This window comes from Giraffa tippelskirchi, chromosome 7 (genome assembly GCF_054371585.1).
Source record: "Giraffa tippelskirchi isolate mGirTip1 chromosome 7, T2T-mGirTip1v1.2.pri, whole genome shotgun sequence".
Classification (NCBI taxonomy): Eukaryota; Metazoa; Chordata; class Mammalia; order Artiodactyla; family Giraffidae; genus Giraffa; species Giraffa tippelskirchi.
Window position 1 is genome coordinate 25,325,980 of NC_137281.1, and position 22,556 is coordinate 25,348,535.

General features: G+C 38.5%; 1 protein-coding gene across 2 annotated transcripts in view; it reads right to left on the reverse strand.

Moving 5' to 3' along the window:
* Window positions 1–10,222: 10,222 nt before the first annotated feature.
* SNTB2 (syntrophin beta 2) overlaps window positions 10,223–22,556 on the reverse strand; it is a 72,858-nt gene continuing 60,524 nt past the window's right edge. The window contains exons 4-7 of one of the 2 annotated variants that reach the window (XM_081512705.1): window positions 21,580–21,702; window positions 15,269–15,465; window positions 12,236–12,420; window positions 10,223–10,559 (exon numbers count right to left, since the gene is read on the reverse strand). In XM_081512705.1, the coding sequence (XP_081368831.1) occupies window positions 10,467–10,559; window positions 12,236–12,420; window positions 15,269–15,465; window positions 21,580–21,702 (598 nt within the window). In that variant the 3' untranslated portion in view covers window positions 10,223–10,466. Of the gene's footprint in view, window positions 10,560–12,235; window positions 12,421–15,268; window positions 15,466–21,579; window positions 21,723–22,556 lie in introns of both variants that reach the window. The other variant, XM_081512704.1, reaches the window with a different exon arrangement.

Below are 22,556 nucleotides of genomic sequence, written 5' to 3' on the forward strand. Positions count from 1 at the left end.
TTGACTATGCCAAAGCCTTTGACTGTGTGGATCACAATAAACTGGAAAATTCTGGAAAAGATGGGAATACCAGACCATCTGACCTGTCTCTTGAGAAACCTGTATGCAGGTCAGGAAGCAACAGTTAGAACTGGACATGGAACAACAGACTGGTTCCAAATAGGAAAAGTAGTACGTCAAGGCTGTATATTGTCACCCTGCTTATTTAACTTATATGCAGAGTACATCATGAGAAACACTGGGCTGGAAGAAATACAAGCTGGAATCAAGATTGCTGGGAGAAATATCAATAATCTCAGATATGCAGATGACACCACCCTTATGGCAGAAAGTAAAGAAGAACTAAAGAGCCTCTTGATGAAAGTGAAAGAGGAGAGTGAAAAAGTTGGCTTAAAGCTCAACGTTCAGAAAACTAAGATCATGGCATCTGGTCCCATCACTTCAGGGGAAATAGATGGGGAAACAGTGTGTCAGACTTTATTTTTGGGGGCTCCAAAATCACTGCTGATGGTGATTGCAGCCATGAAATTAAAAGACGCTTACTCCTTGAAGGAAGGTTATGGCCAACCTACAGAGCATATTTAAAAGCAGAGACATTACTTTGCCAACAAAAGTCCGTCTAGTCAAGGCTATGGTTTTTCCAGTGGTCATGTATGGATGTGAGAGTTGGACAGTGAAGAAAGCTGAGCGCCGCAGAATTGATGCTTTTGAACTGTGGTGTTGGAGAAGACTCTTGAGAGTCCCTTGGACTGCAAGGAGATCCAATCAATCCATCCTAAAGGAGATCAGTCCTGGGTGTTCATTGGAAGGACTGATGTTGAAGGTGAAACTCCAATACTTTGGCCACCTCATGTGAAGGGTTGACTCATTGGAAAAGACCCTAATGCTGGGAAGGATTGGGGGCAGGAGGAGAAGGGGACGACAGAGGATGAGATGGTTGGATGGCATCACTGATTCGTTGGACATGGGTTTGGGTGGACTCTGGGAGTTGGTGATGGACAGAGAGGCCTGGCATGCTGCAATTCATGGGGTCGCAAAGAGTCAGACACAACTGAGCGACTGAACTGAACTGAACTGAACTGTTATTAAGATGCCAGTGGCTCTGTCTAAAGACAGTTCTGTTTTCCTTTATATTACTTTTCTCCCTCGGCGATTGATTTTCTTAGGTCTCCAAAACTGGGGGCTCTACCCAGGAGATCTTAAGCATAGCAGATTGGTTATTAACAGAAGCGCAGTGTGTTTAAAAACCAATAGGAATAATCCAGTAAAGAAAGCTAGCCAATGGGAATGGGACCAAAGCCTAGGTGGGTGGATTGGCTGCAGACAGTAAAGTAGGAGCGGAGAAGATAGACGCCTTCCTAGGCTGGGCAGAAGATAACAAGAAGTTAGGAGAGTACCTTTGGATGGCTTCTGTTTTCTTGGTGAATTAGAAGAAAAGAGAATCTGCTGATAGAGAGGGAGAGAACGTGGGAGGCCTGGGGCTTGAGGAGAATAAAAATGGTTTGAAATCATTTCAAGTGAACAAAGCTGGTAAAGGGTGGCAACTCTATAAATGTACAGAGGTGACAATTTGTGTATCTGTTAATCCCAAACTCCTAATTTATCATCCCCCTTTCCTGCTTTAGTAACTGTAAGTTTGTTTTCTATGTCTATGACTATTTCTGTCTTGTAAATACATTCACTTGTACCATTTTTTAAGATTCCACATATAAGTAGTATATCTGTCTTTCTCTGACTTCACTTTGTATGATCATCTCTGTTGGTGTTGTATAGTCTATGAGTTGTGTTTGACTCTTGTGGCCCCATGGACTGTAGCCCTCCAGGCTCCTCTGTCCATGGGATTTTCCCGGCAAGAATACTGGAGTGGGTTGCCATTTCCTCAAGGGGATCTTCCTGACCCAGGGTTCAAACCCTCATTTTCAGCCTTGCAGGTGGATTCTTTACTACTGAGTCACCTGGAAGGTACATGATCATCTCTAGGTCCATCAGGTTCATTCGTTTTACTGCAAATGGCATTATGTCATTCTTTTTTATGGCTGAGTAGTATTCTATTGTATATATGTGCCACATCTTTATCCATTCCTCTGTCAACAGCCATTTAGGTTGATTCCATGACTTGGTTATTGTGAATAGTGCTATGAATATTGGGGTGCACATATCTTTTCAAATTAAGAGTTTTCATCTTTTCTGGATATATGCCCAGGAGTGGGATTGCTGGATAATATGGTAAATCTATAATTGTTTTTAAGGAACCTCCACACTGTCCTCTACAGTGGCTGCCTAATTTGTTCTTACAGAGCACTTTACTATATTGGGTTCTGATGACGCTGAGAATGTGACACTTGCTGTAAACCCAAGCTTGGACCAGTAAGTCAACTCTGCTTAGCCCATACAACTTCATAGAATCAGACTGGCTCATTCATGCCAAGGAATGGGTTCTGAGCAATTTGTTAAGGAGCTTCTTGGCTGAGAGCAAGAACAGTGTGGGGGAGGAGGAACAAAAAAATGGTTTAGGTTTGTAACATTTTGGAGAGGTAGGGCCAGGGCAAAATTATGCTGAGATATCAAAGTGACTGATACCAAAATAAATGGAGCACTGATCTCCTAGCGAGATTTCTGAGCTCTCACCTCACTTTCCTCTGTGCGACTGAATGTATGATAAAGCTCAGATTGATCCAGTGATTAAGCTCCCATCACACAGATCGTCAGTGGTAGAAGCAGAACAAAAACTAAGTTTTTAAGAGTTTGGAGTTGCCCTAAATCTGTTTAAAAATGGCATCAGAAGGGGCTAAGATGTGACAACCAAACACGTGAGACTGGATAGGATCCTGTGCCAGGAAGGAAATGGAGACATTCATTGTTGGGAAGACTGGCACCATTAAATGGGGTCTGTGGTTGGGTGGTAGTGCTGAACCAAAGCTGACTTCCTGATTGGGAGGGCTGTAGGGTGGCAGTACAGGAAAGTGTCCTTGTGTTTGCAAAGTACACACTAGAGAATTTAAGGGTGATGAGCATCATGTCAGAAAAAGACAACAGGGTAATGGGACAAATGTGGCAAAATGTTAACAATTAGGAAATTTGGGTGATGGGGATACAGGAGTTCTTTGTACTTCTTTTTTTTAAAGATTTACTTATTTTTGGCTGCGCTGGGACTTCATTGTTGCCCTTGGGCTTTCTCATGTGGTGTGCGGGCTTCTCATTGCAGTGGCTTCTCTCGCTCTAGGCACATGGGCTTCAGTTGTTGTGGTGCATGGGCTCAGTAATTCCAGCTCACGGGCTCAAGAGCACATGATCAGTAGTTGCGGCACACTGGCATGTGGGATCTTCCCAGATCAGGGATCGAACCTGTGTCTCTTGCATTGGCAGATGGATTCTTTATCGCTGAGTCACCAGGGAAGCCCCTTTGTACTGTTCCTAAAACTTTCCTGTAAGTTTGAAACTATTTTAATATTAAAAAGTGAAAAAACAAGTCTAAAAGCAATTCTTTTATTTACAGTATAAAGGTTACAAAGGTATATATGTATTTATATATATAATGCCCTTAAGTTACAAATTTCATTGTAATGTACAATGCTCTATGTTGATGTGCAACTCAAGGGAAAGTGTTGTCTATGCATTATACTTACAGAGTACACATAAAGCTTTTTCATTATTAAGAACACAAATACTGCCCTGTTTTACACCATGGGTTTTGATTTGGTAGTCTGGTAATGCCAGAAGACTTGAGACCTAAATTTTAAACAATACTTAAAAAGAAGTCTTATTTAAATACAGGATTCCAAAAGGAAGGAAAAAACCAGAATATCACATACTTTTAACTCCTTGTAGAAGTGTTATCCTAGCTTTCTAGGTCTTAATACTTAAAAAAACGAGAGTTATGTGGGACAGAATACATACAAGAGGGTATAATCAGAGTTTGCACAGATCAGCCAAAACAGGCCTTTATAGGCAGAGTTTTGTCACATTAGTTTCTAAAAGACCTTTGGTCTGGTACCAAAGGAAACAGATTCTTTGGGTACCCAGGTCTTATCACGCTGAACCCATCAGTGTTACGGTGTTACCCAGACTGTAACACATAACGCTGGAGTCCAAACTAGAGAAAAACAATTGGAAATTGGTTCTTATGCTAGAGAAGATTTGGTTTAAAGTATGAAGAGTGTCATCAAGGTTGATGACTGTGCCAAACCCCAAACTTGTAGTTTAAATCATTTCTTTTCCTCCAAATTCTATTAATTCATAAAACAAGAGGTGAGAAAATGTAACTGACACTGACCTGAACAGGACTGAGAGAGAAGGAAAGCACTTCTTCCAACCTAGGCAGAACAGACACTCACACAATACATGCTGGTTCCAATAGAATCATTAGCACCTGATTGTCAAAGGGGGCGGTTTAAAGACCAAGGTATTAAAGGCATGACCTAAATTCTGTGCACAACTACAGGACACTGAAAACCGTGGAGAAGGAGCCCAGGAGACTGTGTTCCCTATGCCATTCCAGTCACTAACATTTCAGCGCCTTTCTGGGCATGACAAAGGCTGTGGCCGAAAGGCTGCCTCTAGTGATAGATGGGAGGCAGGCTGGATAGAAAGGGACTGATACTGAAGGAAAAAATGGAAAAACTCATGCAACCTCCCTTATTTTTGTAAGGTACCCTTTTTACTGAGTTTGAATGCCCAAGTGTTCTAGAGTAAGTGAAATTTTGCAAAGTTTAAAATATCTTCATTATTTTGATTTCTCAGATGAAGCAACAGTCTATCTACCACATGTAAGGAGTTTGAGCAAATGAGATATTTAAAGGCTGTAAGTGTGGAAATGACTGGATCAGCAGACTCTACACAGCGGGGGGGGGGGGTAGACAAAATATACATTGATCTCTTCTGTTGATAGATAAGTATTGATCTCTCCTGTTGATAGACAAGTATTTCTTTAAAAAGACTTTCTCATTCATCCACTTAGGGCAATAGAGCTTACTTTTAGTTGTGATTTGCCTTACTAAGAATATTCTACACTATTCTCCTTCCCAAACTTAAGTCTGATTTTGCATTAAAAAAAAAAAAAAGATGCATGATGAAAAGACCAACTGTCTTAAATGTGCTTGGAGTTCTTTCATGCTAGCATGGACCAATGACTGAGCATCCTTTTAAACAATTTCCAGTTTGCCAGATGAGCAGAACTGGAGGTTTACTTTGGTAAAATATGAGGTGATTAATGACTTAACCTCTGACTGATAAATAGATGGCATGGTATGACTCGGAAATAATGGATGAGGTGTTACTTGAGGGCAGGAATTTTCTTTTGGACACTTCAGAGTGCCTGTGAAGAACTGCACATGAATAAGCGCTTATTAGATGAAAGAATTAATATATAATTAACTAGATTTGCCATTTCAAAAGTTTCTCTAGGGCCCCAAAGAACCTTTTGCCTATTCATTAGGGACTTCTGTCACCTTGGAAGAGGTGATAATCAGGATCCAAGGGTCTATATGGAACTAGGATAAAGAGGGACTCAAAAATTTTTGCATTTGTGTCAATGGCATGGATTATTATTAGACTGAGCAAGGTACTTCCAGGACTCAGAAGTTAGAAATCTACCAGGATACCTAATTTTACAATAAAATGATGTATCATTTCTCTGTTACATCTTTTTAGTTTCAATCAATCTATTCTGTGGCAATTCAAAGATTACAGGTCATAGTTGAATACAATCAAATGTTCATTGGACAGCAAGCAATAAATGGCATATTTATGCATTACATCAAGTGTAGATTTACTTTTAAAACCAGAATAAGCTTTGGTTCAGTCAGCTAAAGTAGAAAGTAAGAATAGAGGTGACAAGAAATTCAGCTCAAGTTTATAAAAGAAGAAATCTTGTTAAGATATTTTTTAAAGTTAATACATAACAACCATTCTTCCAGTTAGCAGTTTAGCTAGTGTTGAAGAGATAGATGTGTTCTATGTGTCTATTAATTGTACCTTACCTTAACTGGAAATTATCACCGATCTGCTAGATGTATGTTTGTGTGTGTGTGCGCTTTAGGGAAAGGGTTTCAAATCAACCACCTATGTAGTCTATTACTAGTGTAAAATAAATTTCACTTAATATCGTTATACCATAGAAGTAGTTATATTGCTCAAAAACACATAATCCTGATATACAGCATAATTATTTTAGAATTGTCTGTCATCACACATTTAATGAGTGTCTCCATACCCAGCACAGTGAAACATATAGCTTAAAAAGGTGGGCGGGGGTGGGAGGACTGCTGTTGTCAGTTTTTAAAGACAGTATGTATAACAAAATTCTAGATCACCAAGTCATTAAAATTGGTACATAGAATGGTAGAAAATGGCAGATTCCTCTACTTTGATCTAATGGAGGGGGAAAAAAAAAGCCATGATAAGGATTCAAATTTAAATGAAAGATATTTCCAATAGGATGTAGTACCACTTGGCATGTAATATATCTGATAGACATCGGTAAAACAAATGAATATGACTATTATCAATTTCAACTTAAAGTTTAAGCAGAATCCCATATCAGTCTCTTTTCCTTACACAGATATGCAGATCTCAGTATGCTTTTTTTTTTAATTTTTTTTATTTTTTTAAATTGTTTTCTCAGTATGCTTTGAGACGAAAGAGATCTGGCATTTTACTTCTTCATTGGATATTGGAAAAAAAAAAATGGCCTTTGGCTTTCTAACCAGCCATTTCATTCACGGCGTCAGTAGTGAATGGCAGTGACATGGAAATGTATGCTGGATATTCGGGTGGTTTAAATATTATGTACAATCAATAGCTTATAACAAGTGAAAATAATAAGAACATAATTCAGCGTGTCTAAGATATAAGAAAAAAAAGCAGAGAAAGTGCTTAAGTCTACAGGTCTTCCCTGAAAACTTCAAAAATGTTTAACTTTTTAAGTAGGTAGGGTTTTTAATAGATTTTGCATAGCAGCTTACAAGATAATGTGAATTAAAAAATATGGATATAAATTAAACAAGAAGACTGGAGGTTCTCTCAAAATTAAAAACAATCCATTATAACCTTTTCTCAAAAGTAGACACACTTTTATCCATCAAAACCATTGACAGTGAAATGTAGTCTTGTCCAGATTCCACACAGCTTAATTTTTTTTTAAAGAATAAATTTTGATTTATTAGCTAAGTGCATGTAATCAGCTGAAATGATAAATTCAGAGAATAATCAGTAACAGCTTTAATCATTTGTTGGTCAGAGAGATTTTTCCGCTTATAAAAATATAGGAAATAAACAGTTTGATCTCTCCTGCATGCAATAATTTTCAATAACTTTGTGAGAGTACAGATGACAGGAACAGGCACTATCAGAGTTCACCTAGCCTAAAAGGTGCTAAAACATGGCTTTAAAATAGGCAAATGACCTTCAAAGTAATATTTTTGATTCCTGTACATGTCCCAATATTTAATCTGAAACTTTTCTAGGTAGGTGAGTTTACAGTTATGACTACCTAATAAATACTGTATAAACATACATTAAAGTATTTCTTCATATAAAATATTAGATACTAATTTCCAGGTAAGGTTTGTTTGAAGACTTGAGGAAAGGACTCACATTTTCCAGAAAAAGTATAATTGAGCCTTTTCTTCCTATTCTTTTTTTTGGAGAGGGAGGGGAGAAATTTTAGAAAATGAGAAGGAGGAAAGCTCACACCCCAGTTAGCTGCTTGTAGGCATCTGTGTGGAATGTGGAGAAGATGTCTACACCCTCAAGTGGGTCCCGAGGACACAGGATGGGTCCATCGGAATGAGGGGATGCTACTCGCGGCTCCCTTCCACTTGACACAGGGAAGCCCACCACATCCTCAACAGTCTTCCTAATTCAAAATGAAAGAGAAATGAAAAGTCAGCTGTTCTAGAAAAGAGGTGAAATATCAAAACTGCCCATCTGCAGTTACCATTTGAAGATAATTTGCCACATTTTGGCATCTTGATACAAAATACCTATTTATCAAGGTTGTCCTATTCATAAAAAGCAGTTCATTTGTGGTATGAGAGTCCCACAAACACACTTACTTGAAGAACAACCTGGTCACCCATGATTGGAAAGCTGCTGACATTTGTTAAACAAGCATCTAAAGGGCTCTTGCTCTTGGGAGTGCTTGTGGTCAAAGGAAACTCCTCAAACACTTTTATTTCACATCAAGACTCAAAAGATGTTAAGAAACTCTAGGGATCTTGGTGCTAGTTAAATGACAGTTAAAGCCTGAGAAAAATGAGCCAAAATGCACACAATGCCTTACCTCTCCTGCCCACATTTAAATCACACCTCTTTAACAGATCTTTTTCATATAAGGAATGAGCAGGGTAGCTCAGAAGTTCCCCCAGAAAAAATCCTCAGTGGCTTATTAGCCTTTCATACTAACACAGAAAACCTCACCAAGTGGCTTTGCTGCGTAAGTCGATGACTGTATTGTTCAACTTCTCAGATTAATAATACTCTCACTGCAAAAAGTGTCTAAGCTCACTTATCTGAGGGTACTGTGTGTTGACGTTCTGCTTCCGGAAATCTTAGCTGGATCTTCAAGATATTTTCTTTGTTCTCTGACTTGCAACATATCCCAGATGGAACCAAACTTAGATTTATGAAATTTCAAAACATAAGAAAAGCTCTTAAAAGTTATATTCTTGCCTAGATTTCAATTTCCAGTTTTAAGTAGAACATTTTGGGGACTGGAGCTGGGAGAAGAACTAACTTATAGGGCAGAGGGAAGACAATGAGTTTACAAAGTCTAATTTGAACAGTCACTGCTCATTGGTCTGCTCTTTTATATGTCCTGCCTATAGATCTGTCTGCACTCAACCAAATAGCTCTTTGCAAATAGTACATTTGTGGGTGTTTTTTTTTTTCTTCTTATCTTTGGATTGCTATCCTCCAACACCCTCCATAGTACACACATCCTCTATGGCATTCTTGATAACTCTAGTAAATGAGAACTATTCCTAGACCCTTCCCCAGAGAGCACAGAGAACAGGTAGTCAGTGTTATCTTTTCTTTTGGATCTGGGGACTGTACTAACCTTGACATTTTATATAGCTGTTGTACTGTTGTAAATGGTTTCAGATATAGACCTCCTTCATAATTAGGAAAAAGAAGCAGAATGAGATTCTCCAGTACTGCAGAACCAGCACTTTCACTGCTGCTGTGGACTCCTGATGACACATCTGGTGATGCTGAGCGAAGCCCAGGTAGCTGTTCCATGGTCCCGTTGCCCTGCCCACTGCAGGATGCGTCACTGAGTGAGCAATGCTGATGGATGCCACTCTGCTGCCCCGGAGGGAAAGGGCCTGGGCTTGGATCTTGCCTGGGCTCACACAGCCCAAAGCGACGCGATACGGTGTTTGTGCTGAAGGTGTGCTGACTTCACTGATGTGTACTCTTTAAAACAAGCTGGCTCTACGGGATTTATCTTGCTTCAGATGATCTACCAGTTGGAAAACATACCACACTAAGGAAACCCACCTCAAAGACTTCCTCAAAATTAGGATAGATGACTTCCCTGGAATGGCAGTGATATCCAGTTATTCAAACAGTGACTAATAAAGCTCCATTAACCCTCACCAAAGGCACATTTGGTCAGCAATAAAAAATGGCTTCAGCTAAAATGAGGATTTTCTTTTAAAAGAAATCTTATCCCCTGGCTCCTACCAAAGATAAAAATCAGAAAATCCTAAAACAAGCAAAACTTTGCTTTCAGAGCAGTGGTTACCAACTTGCTCTTCAAGTTGGTCACTACCAGAAAGGGAGTGGAAAGCAAGGCAAATAAAATCTCCTAAGTTCTAAGTCCTAAAGTGAGCACTCAGGAGTGGCAAAGCCGGTGATGTGGTGGGACGTGATGGTCAGGGTGGGATACAGGGAGAGCCAGGACAGGCGAAGAACCCTTTGGTGATGCAATTCAAGGACTTCTGAGGGTAGGAGGAGTAAATGAGGACAGTAAACTCCAACCAAATGTCTAATCTACATGGAGTGACCAAGCCCAGGCCGCTGCAAACTAGCACCTCTGAAGGGATGGTTGTTCTAAATAAGTGGTCAAGGTTAAGCCTGAAACAAATTCTATTGGAAGGAGGAGAAGAAGAAAATGCTCAGATGTTTGATTATGCCCAAAATGAAAAAGAATGAGCCACCCTTCTTAACAAGGGAAATAAACCTAATTACTTAGAAACCAAATTAGGAGACTAGACAATAAATTAACAGATTCATTTTGGAGCTTATTAGAGTCCTAGAATTTCTGGCCAAGGTAGCTTGTAAAAGGCAAGCTCTTCTTTAAACACGGTTACAGTTCAGCAGTGATTTGCGGGTCCTTGTCAAGGCACTGTGCTGGAGGAGAGAGCAAAGAGCTTTCTTTTTGTGCTTTTTTTTTTTTTTTTTGAGGTGGAAATACTTCTTATGACATTCAAGGCTCTTTAACTGATTTTTTTTTTTGCTGCTCATACAAGCAGTCCCATGCGAGTGACTTTGGCCGACAAGAATGTGTGCAACACAAATACAATCGGCTTCGGACAGGAGTGCAGGTCCATGGTCTGTGGAGAAAGGACATTAATTATCACTGCTATACAGAGATGCTATAATACACAAACATGCAAAGTAAACAAATTTGAACGTGATATTCTACTTTTAAAAAAAAGAATTATTCATTAATTTTTTGACTGCGCTGGGTCTTCGCTTCTTTGAGAAGGAAAACTCTGGTTGTGGCGAGTGAGGGCTACCCATCCTTGTGGTGCTCGGGCTTCTCATTTCGGTGGCTTCTCGTGTTGCAGAGCATGGGCAAAAGAGAGCTCGGGCTTCAGTAGTCATAGCTCGCAGGCTCTAGAGTGCTGGCTCACTAATTGTGGCACACAGGCTTAGCTGGTCCCTGGCATGTGGGACCTTCCTGGGCTAGGAATTGAATCTGTGACCCTTGCATTGCAAGGTGGATTCTTAACTACTGGATCACCAGGGAAACTACTTTTTTGTGTTCTACTTTTTAAAAAGAACTTGGGTAAAAGATGTGCCAGATTTATGGCCACACTTGGGCAATTAGAGCTGCAAATGGAAGTATACTCAGAAGTAAGGCTATTCCATAGCATAATTAAACACTAGCGTGAGAGTTCACATCCACAATTAGGACACTATTAGTGGTGTACTAGATTCCACCATGCCAGGTAGGAAGAACTTAAAAGTAGAAGAGGTAAAGTAAAGAGGAATATCCTATATGGAAACCACTAACTGTAAGTATATTTCCCACAGGGAATGGTAGCGCATTCAGCTTAAGTGTGATCATCTATTAAGATTTTTGACACCCTTTATCAGTTTGTGGTGGGAATGGCAAATCTTGAAGCTAGTTGGGAGGGCTAGTTATACCTTCCTAAGCACAGGCCTCTAATTTGGACAGCTGACACCCGATGAATAGGCTTTTGAAGTCCATGGCTATCCACAGTTTCCTAAAGGTTCATCATTTAAAAGAAGATTTCTAGTCACAGTTTTCTCATTTGGAGTTTGAACTATATTATCCCTAAGATCTCTGTTAGTTCTAAAACTTCAAGATTCTGTCTTCCAAATTTATACCTGTTGTGACTGTATCAAAAGACATAAGATTTCACATATAAGATAAGACTTGAACTACTGGCTCAATACTGTTAAGACACAGAGGCATGACTTTTTGAGTTCTTTATCATAATTTCTGATTTCTGAAGTACCCTTGACACACTTCTCTAGTTCTCCAAGGGGACTCAAGAATTCCTGTGGGTATTTCCTTTAAAGGACAAGGAAGTCAAAACAGATGATGGGTGTATGGACATATCTTTGCATTTTTTTCTGACCAGCAGAATTTCTATAGCAACTAAGTCACTATTACTTTTAACTCTTATCCCAACAAATTGCTGATAACAGCAATGGATAGAACTCATTTATTAAAGTTTGCCAGGTTTAGTATTTTATATCTTACATTTGACAAAAGCCTGTTTCTTATAAGGTTATCTAATTTTTCTTGCTGATATTCAAACAAAACTTTAAAAAGACGATGATTCCCTAATGTGGAGAAAACACAAAACAAAACCCCAAAGCCAAACCCATGCATCTTTGAAACCTGAAGAAGAATTTCCTTGGCTCTAAATGGAATATTAGATGCTAAGTCCATAATTTTCTATAACAAGAGGTAAGAAATGATAAGAAAGAGAATACCTATTAGAATAAACATGTTTTTCAGAAACATGCTTACCAGTTCTCCTTCGGGCCCACCAAAATCCAGATACAGATTTCTGATGCCATCATCAGCAGACATTTTCAGCCTTTCGAAGGGGTAGCGGTATAAGATGCTACTGGAACCTCCATTTTCCCTGGAGATAGTGAACCCACTTTCATAGTGGATGGTGAGTCTCACATCTTGGCCATTTAATGTGCAGCCTATTGAAGACAAGCAACAGACATCACTAATGAAGTTCCTACTTCAGTTAGAGAATGACAAAGACTTCTTCTGACTTCAAAAAAGGGAAAAGGGAAAAGAATCTTCCTGAGAATGTGTGATACCTAACCTATTTGGAATGTCCTGAAGTGAATTCTGTTTTGGTCATTCAAGTCAACATCTTGATTGAGATGAGGAAGAAACTACCATAACTTTACTTGACATCTCATCTGATTCAGTTCAATTCAGTGAGTATCAACTGAACACTGTGCAGACAGTAGGCTGTGTGTGGTGCTGGAGAAGTAAGAGGCATGGTCTCTGCTTTCAAGACCTCATAAGTGACAGGCGTAGACATGAAATCCCTAACTGCTTAAGGTAAAGGGTAGAGAACATGACTAAATACCAAACTCAATAAGGCCCATGTTGAGGAGTGGTTTCCTGGAGGAATGGGACTTGAGAAAGGCCCAAAAACGAGGTCAAACCTGATAGGCAGCAAGGAGTAGGAAGAAGGTTGTGAGTGGGCAAGAAGGAGGAACAACCAAATGAGAAAAGGCAGAGACAGGGGCAGTAACATGGTTAGTAGTTGGGAAGTCATGCTGTCAGTCCTACCAAAGATAAAATTCAAAAAGATACATCTGAATTGATGGGACCAAAAGAACTGATCCAGACTGGCAAAATGTCTGCTGTCAAGACTGGTGAAGTCCCTGTTTCACCAACATTTAAGCTGTTTTATTGTTAGTACGGGGCTACTGGTGAGAGGCCCTCTGCCCCATAGGAATTAAAATAGTCCTCTGAGAGCTGAGTTTATCATCACTCAGAGAGCCAGAGCCGAGAGAGGGAGAATGGCTGTGAGCAGGAAGAATGGTTCCTCAACAAGCAAGTCCTCATACCCAGACCAATGTATCCTTTCACTGGACATGAAAAACACTCAGTCAAGGCAGCTGGCATGTTCAAGAAGTAAGGAAAAGGAATAACTCACAGAGGAGAGTTTTAAACAATGAACTCTGAATATTAATTACTTCAGAAAAGGAGCCAACAATTTAACAGAAGGTGGTAACATGCATCTGAAGGACATGCCGGCTTATTTATGTATCGTATGTATGTGTATGTGCACACTAAGCACACACATCCTATTAAAGATGTAACAGACTAAGCAGCTGCACCATGCATGAGTGCGTGCACACACACACACATTTTAAAGAAATCCTCGTTCTTTTCCGAGTGATTTACTTTCAGCCAGTTTAGTATGTCTGGAAAGCTCTAAATACAGAATAAGTGATTAATAAGTACATCAATTGACTTGAACTGTGGAAATGAAAGTATTACCAAGGTAAAATATTGAAATAGAGCTGTGAATGAGAACAAAAAAATTCAAAATTACCAAAAAATAAGTTTTTTTTTGGTCCATTTAAAAATATAAGGAACCAAGTGGTCCTTATTTTCTCTCTACTCAAGCCATTTGTATTTAAACAATTGTGAGCCAAAGACTGAATAGATTTTGGTTTCCTGTAATATGAAGTTTACAGATACCAAAGGAACAACACGGAACTAAAAAATGTTCAAAAGCCACATTGTACTCTTTGTTTTGGGAAGCATATCTCTCCAGATACTTGAAGATATGGTGACCCCCATGTGCCAGTGATGAGTGTGCTGGCCAGACCCCTGGGACTCCACACAAGGACACAGGGCATCTAGCCTGTCCAGCTGAAGACTTCTCCATCCCAGAAATCACATTCTGTGGCCAAGGCAAAAACCAGAGCCCCACAGTCCTTAATGTGGTGACCAATCACAATGGGTGGGGGACAGGCAAGTGAGAAAGACCGTGTGGTGTGGTGACTTTGGTCAAAATCCAAGGCGGGATCTAGTCATTGGTGTCATTGCTTGAACCATCATTGTGGTTGTAAGGGAAATACAGAGCACGTCCTAAACAGCTGAAGAATTGTGACAACACTGAAAAAGCTGTCTGGTGTCACTGTTAGAAGATGACCCATGGAAATGCTGCTCATACAGTTCTAAAGCCATAGAGACCCCTCACTTTGCAAAAGCAATGGGAAGGATGATAAATCACAAGACTCCCTGCTCTCAAAACATTTTCTCTTTTTATATAAATCCTGTAAAACTAGGTTTAGGAAACAAAATACTTAGAAAACAGGAGCAAAACTAAACCAACTTCCAGGCAAGATGTTCAAAGTAATTAAAACCATATTAGAAACTGTAATTGTGTCTTAATTTTGAAAACTCTCTGTTCTCATTAAAATGAAAAGCAATTTGGAAATAACTATACATAACCATATACACAGATAGACACATATGAACCCATCCCTTCAAATTCATACAGACAAGCCACAAGAGGGCGCTTCAACAATGGAAAGAGACCACCAGGGTGATTTCCTTTAGATACTCATTTCAGTACTTACTGGGCACACCTCTATCCAACTTTGCAACAGAAACCTCAATTTCAGATTCTTCACTTTTCTACAGCTATAAGGTCTTCCAGATGGTCACACTTTTAAGGGTGTCTATCCATGTTCCAAATCTTAACAAGAGGGTCAATACACCTAGTATTTAGTAAATGAGTCCTCACATTATTAAATATTTAAATAATGAAGAGTAAAACTGCCATGTTATGTTGTACAGAAACTGTTGTGAATGTGTTCAGAGTCACATAAAATACTTACGAACTTTGCTACTGAAATAGAGAAACTCAGTTTCTTTCCATCATGATCACCTTCAGGTGTCTTATTTCAGAACATTTTTAAGTCTAGCACACAGGATAATGATTTTTACTTTAAAATAAAGAATGACAGTTCCATTTAATTACTGTTAGGAATGAAATGCCAGGACCTATACCTAGAGAGACTTCCTTGATCAGCTCAGCAGCTGCATGGCAGCCCTGAACGAGTATCCGGGTCCAGGTGGACAGATCCCGATGTGTCTCCACCCTGAAGAGATGCATCTCAATGCCCTGCCGAGAGCCTGTCCTGGTGGCAAACGTCAGGTCAGATCCAAGGGAGGGTGAGCGACACCCAGAGCCAGAATGAACCAGCCTAGGACCACAAACACAGTTCAAAAGTCATTAATGCACTGTCAGAGGACAATCTGAGCAATTTATGCTGATAAATATGCAGAAAATTATAAACATCATCAGCAGTTTTTAGGTAAGTATATCTCAAAACAAGATTATAGTCTTTGACATAGATACTATTCTGTTTTCCCATAAAAATGACTCCTGGTGTCATAAGCAGAACACTAGGCCAGATAGCCCAAGAACCCCAATTTCCCATTAGCTTTTTTCATGCTCCCATGAAATGCTGTGCTGTGCTTAGTCACTTGGTCATGTCCACCTCTTTGCAATGGCACCAGGGAAGCCCTCCCAAGAGGCTAGGCATGTCAAAAAAAAAAAAAAAAAAGACTCAATTTTGATTAAGAAATAAGCCACAAACATGCATATCCTCCCCCATTGTCAGTATCACCAGAATGGTAATTTTTTATCAAGGATAAATGTATACCAATACATTATAATCAGTCAAAATCCAGGTTTGGACAAATATATCAATCTAAAGACACACAGCCATCATTATAATATACAGAGAATTTTCATTGCTCTGAAAATCCTCAGTATACTGCCTACTTATCCTATCTCTCCCCGGACAACATCTGATCTTTTTTTGTCTCTTGGAGAATGTCAGATCTAGAGCAGAAAATATACAAGTCCAGAATGTTCTATCATAACAGCTAATATGGCAATTCTCAAATATCTTTTTTTTTTTTGGCCACACAGTGCAGAACTTCCCTGACCAGGGATTGAACCCATGTCCCCTGCAGTGGAAGCATGAAATCTTAACCACTGGACCACTGGGGAAGTCCTCAAATACTTTTATATAAAAGCCCTATCAAAAAGACTCAGAAGTCCAGCTGAAGAGGCTACTATTGGCCAAAGATAGACCATGATTTTTTCTTTTTTTTTTTTAACTGACTGGTTCCTCAAAAAGTTAAACAGAGGTACCATATGATCCAACAATTCCATTCCCAGGTATGTACCCAAGAGAAATAAAAACATATATTAGAATAAAAATTTATTCACAAATGTACATATCAGCATTATTCCTAATAGCCTAAAAGTGGAAATAGCTCAAATATCCATCAATTGATGAGTAGATAAAATGTATGGTATGTACATACAATGGAATATTATTCAGTCATAAAAAAGAAACTTTGGAACTACTTGGCTACAACTCTTGACTCTCATTCACTTAAAATATGATACTGCTGCTGCTGCTGCTGCTACTACTCTACTACAAAAAAAAAAAAAAAAAAAATGATGTGCATCTTTTTACTTGAAAAAGTGAGTTCCAGGAATTCCCTGGCAGTCCAATGGGTAGGATTCGGCACTTTCACTGCTGTGGCCTGGGTTCAAATCCTGGCCAGGGAACTAAGATCCCACAGGCTGTGCAGCATGGCCCAAAAAAATCATTCTGGGGAGAAGAGTCAAATCAAGAATGGAATAGCAATGAAACAAAACAGAGAAGAGAAAAAACATGAGAAACATAAGCAAGAAAGAACCTTAGTTTCTACAATGTGTCCTACATATTCTGCCCCACGAGATGCTCATAAGAATAGGGTTTCGAGGTCAAAGATAAGAAATGTGACATTCATGAACTAAAGAATATTTTCAATAAAAGGGAAAGAGCAGAATATTATCTAAGAAAGCATGACTGTTAAAGCATTTTAAAAATCCCTTCAACTAATAGTGAAAAGCTTCCCACAAAGAAAATCTTAATCCCAGATGGCTTTGCTGATGAATTCTACCAAAAATTAAAAGAAGAATCAGTGCCAATTCTTTATAAAGTCTTCCAAAAAACAGAAGAGGAGGGAATACCTCACAACTCTTTCTATGAGCCCAGTAACACCCTAATACCCATACCGAAGACATCTCAAGAAAAGAAAAACTACAGACCAAGATAATTTATAAATACAAGACACAAAAATTCTCATCAAATTATTAGCAAATTGAATCTAGCAAGACCAAATAAGATTTATCTCAGAAGTACAAGGTTGGTTTAATATTCAAAATCAATATGGTAATTTACTTATAAATTGATTCGATTTTAGAATTATTTTGAAATTGATTTATAAATTGATAAGTAAAACCATATAAATAGAATAAAGGACAGAACCTACAAGATCACTGTAATAGACATGGAAAAAACATTTTAACAAATCCAAAATCATTTAATCAAATCCAAAATTGAAAACACTCAACAAATGTGGAATAGAAGGGAACTTCCTCACTCAGATGAAGTGTACCTATAAAACCCATAGCTAACTTTGGGTTGCTTACAGCTGGGGGAGTGGAAAATAAAGAGTGAATGCTAGTGGGTAAGGAGTTTCTTTTTGGGGTGATTCAAGTGTCCTAATATTGACTGTGGTAATTGCACAACTGTGAAAATATTAAAAAGCATTAAAGTTTATACTTTAGGGCTTCCTTGGTGGCTCAGTGGTAAAGAGTCTGCCTGTCAATGCAGGAGATACAGGCTTGATCCCTGGTCCATGAAGATCCCATATGCTGCAGAGCAACTAAACCCATGTGCCACAACTACTGAGCCTGTGTTTTAGAGCCCAGAAGCTGCAGCTAGTAAGTCCATGTGCCTCAGCTACAGAAGCCCACACACCTAGGGCCCGTGCTCTAGATCTAGAGAAGCCATGGCAATGAGAAGCCTCATGCACCACCCGCTCTTCGCACTATATTTACTATATTAAGAAATACAGTATATTTACTATAATGAGAAATTAAAACTGATAAATCTTTAAAATATTAATTCATTTAAAAATAAAAATAACAAAGCTATTAGGTGCTAATATAAATAACATACTTTTATTAAAAATAATATTTTTCAAAACGAAATGAATGTGAAGACTGGCACTGTTTTAATTTTTTTCAAATCTCTTTCATATACAGCTTAATAAAAGACACCTAAATTCTCTTATGTGTGTCTGGATTCTGCCACAGTATGTAGCTAAAATATACCCAGCCTCACACAGATATGCAGTTGGACAAGGAAGGAGTCTTTTAATAGCCATTTCAGATAACTGTGGCTATCTTTCCGTCCAGCAAACCAAAAATCAACAACTTTTAGTTCCTTAAAGGGTAGTTGCAAGGTAAGATCTGAAACCTTATCAATACAGTTTTTATGTGTGCTAAGTTGCTCCAGTTGTGTTGGACTCGGGACCCCATGGATTATAGACCTCTAGGCTCTTTTATCCATGGGATTTTCCAGGAAAAAATACTGGAGTGAGTTGCCATGCTCTTCTCTAGGGGATCCTTCCAACCCAGGGATCGAACCTGCTTCTCCCTGTGGCTCCTGCATTGCAGGCAGATTCTTTACCATTGAGCCACCAGGAAGCCCCCAAAATCTTGTTACATTAAAAAATCCAATGGTCTCTCTTGCAGTTGAATAGATCTCTTTCCCCCTTGCATAATTTTGCAGCATCATGTATTGGTCATTTGGAATATATTTTTTCACTGAGTTCTGCACGTTTTCCAAATGTTAAAAGCATTTTATTATATAAAAAAGTCACATTTGCTAATATCGCCACTGATCTCATCAGACAAGTCTTTCAAGTACTGGGAAGCTGTCAAAATTCATAATGAGGGATACAAGTTATCCAGAATTCTAATTTTTTGTTTGAAAGATAGAAATTTATAATTGTTAGCAAATACCATCAGTGTTTTCTTTAAATGACAAATGCATTTTGCATTTTATTTTAGAAAAAATAAAAAGTTTGACAAATACTCAAGTCTGAGTAGCCATAGTCTGTCAGCCAGTTTTTTATTTTTGAAGGGAAAGCGGTGTTCCATTAAAAAAAAAAACAATAAAAAATCAGTGAGTTCAGCTCACAAAAACCATACATGCTTTTCTTTGCAACAAACCATCACACCTCCATATGCAGCAGAAATGGACTCTAAGCACTTCCCACTTCATTTCACAGATTATCAAGATGAATACTCAAGGGCTGAGATTAAATAAAACTAGCAATTTTCTGCCTCAACAAAGGCATTTTGAGGTTAAACTGGCATGTTTTCTCCCTGCAAGGCCATACAGTTTGGTGCCAACTGCCTTGATTCATGATAAGGTACAAGCAATTTTACCAAACTCAGTGCAAATGTCAACAGTGAGAAAAGCAAACAACATGTTAGTATTACTATGAAAACAGTTTTGAACTTACAGACCCCCTGAAGAGGGTATCCACAGAGATCCACGAAAGTATCATTTGAGAACCACCTCCCTGAGCTGATCGCTGTAGAACCAACATGCCAATTACACATTAGCTACCTCAGCAAGAGTTAAATGAGTTTCAAAACTACTCCACATACAATCCAAGTAATACAGAGTGTGAGCAAAGTGTCAGGGTGTATTCCCCAAGTTCAGTTTGATTGCTAATCTCAAATCAGACCTTAAAAAATATAAAGTCCAGGAGAATTTTTCCTACAGATTTGATTATGAAATATTTGGCAGAGGGAATCTAATTCAAACCAGCTGCTGGACTCTTGCTGCACAGCAGTTGGTTAGAACATACTGCCAAAAGGCCCCCTTAGTGGGGAGGCCTGATGAGCTCATGCAAAGGCGGTATAGCGGCTTTGGCCCCATAAATCCCATAAGCACACCACCACTCAATTTTCCACATTGTCAAGTAGCCACGCTTTCTCTGGATCTTTTTCTTTTCCAGTCAAAGAAGGCATATAGGAAAAGACTACAAAATGCACATCCTGCAAAATCTACAGCTCCTGTATCTAATTCTCTACCTGTATCGGGCACTTGGCGTTAACCTCAGGAAATGTGTCAAATGAAATAGAAAGAATAAAATAAAAATCCTCTTCATTTATCACTATCATGTTTTACTTAATTCCACAACCATCCCAAAATATCAACTATTAAGTAAACACACACATACAGCTTTGGTTTCCAAAAATCTGTAAATGTGCAAGCCAATGTAAATAGTAACTCGTGTTAATTTGTATCACCCTAACAGTGTTCTTTGATTTCTGAACTATAATTAATTTATTTATCAGAGACTATCTACCTTTGCTATTGAATCATCAAGGTCCTTTCTGCAGGACCCTTATATCCTGAAGGAATTAATGAGGGCACACCTCTCTAACTCTGAGGCTCAATAAACCTTTCATCTCTATTCTGTGATCTAAGGGCTACAGCTCTAAATTACAAAGAAACTCCTGAAAAGCTATGTGAAAATTATATTTTTATAAAAATAATGATATATGTAAGGGAACTTGGCAAATTGAAGGAAATCCTATATAACGTAAAAGTCTTCCTGTAATTTAAGAATTCTCTTCCTCATATGAATTTTTGTCTCCTGAAAGCAGGAACCCCCACACAGTTTCCTGTGGGACATACCAGATGACTCCATCATTTAGCCTTTTTGACTACCAAGTATTTTTTTGTGGGACTCCTTTTTAATGTGTAGTTTTTGAGCTAGACAAAACCTGATTCTTTTTTAAGCCCAAATTAACACTGAATGTGAATATGTTTCCTAGTTTCACACTAGATAACTAGTTTCTGGTTATTTCTTAAGATATATTGGCCTCCAAATCTACATTTCTCCATTCTTTTCCCTTCTGGCTCCCCACATCTGGCATACTAGAAACATCCTGTTGCTTCAGGTCAAATAAATGTTTATTTGATGGAATCAAATGTACTCTTATACTAGAAAGAGAAGTTGAAGAATATTTTGGCTGAGTTGTGTAGTTTATCCACAGTACCACATTCTGGTTTAAATGATTTCATCACTCAGTCAAAATGCTGCCACAATTTCAGTGGTTTTCTAGTCACAGTCAATAAGAAAAAACAAAACAAAACACAATTTACTTATCTTCATGAGTAAGCAAGTCTTGAAAAGAGCAGTTAGGGAGCTGCTTCGACAACTTAAAAAATACACACAAAAATACTAGTGATAGAAACCATATATTCTGAGCTAGGAGCTGCAAAAATGATCAATAGGGTTGTGAAAGAAAAGTTTTTGTCTAAATTGTCTACATCAGCTGTTTGAATGCTATTTTAGGCACATAAAAGATAACAGAAGTCGTTTTAAAATTCCTTAGTAGATTCAGAGTAGGACAGATATTTTGTTGTCTTTAGTCTTACCTTGTGGCAACAAGAGGGTAGCTATGACATGGTGATGCCCAGGCATCCCTGGTCCATGGCATACAGTCATAAAGCAGCAGGTCCTTCTCAGTCACGGCCATGAGGACAGGTCTCCACTGCTGCCTTCCACCATCTAGCTTTGCCTGTTATAGAGGTGAAATCCAGAAAGTAGAGCTAACTATAATGATATGTAACTGTGAAAATTCCGTCAGTGACCACCTAAGACAGTGGGTCTCCATTCTGCCTCCCCATCCTAACCCATGTGAGACAAAGGAAATGCCCCACAGGTTCCTTCCCACTGGCAGGAACTCTTCACTGGGAGGTGTGAAGTAGATTGCATAGCTGGAGAAAGTGCTCCCTGAGTGAATTACACACATTTTCTAATGATATGACACAGTTTCTTTCTCCTACTCCACAATAACTAATTATCTCCAATTCTAATTAAATACACAGCACTGAGTTCAAAATGGTAATAGTTTTAGTATGTCTGATGTGGGAGTAACATCTTCTAAGTGCAAGATAGAAACTGTCACCAAGGAAGTCTGTGTAATTTAAACATCAGTGTTTTTCAAATATTTTTGATCAAGACCTGCTGTGAGAAATACATTTTACATTGCAACTCAACACATATATATAAATACTGAATTAAAAAATTTCCTAAACAACCATAATTCCTATCCTTTGTACAATGCACTCTGATAATTTCTATTTTATCTTTTTAAAATGGCAAAATGACCAACTATGTTCTATTTTGGAAAACACTGATATAAACTACTGTCAAAGAGTTCCTCATTATAGTTCAGGAAGTTTATGCTTCAGTTTCAAATATACCATTGCATTTAATTGCATAAAGCTCAGTTATCTCTGCGATAGTTTAAAAACGTAGGAAAACAACCACTATTTATATATATTGTCAAGGATCCAAGGCCAAAAAGCAAAAGACTATGTTCAAGTAAAGCCCTGGTATCATCAAAATG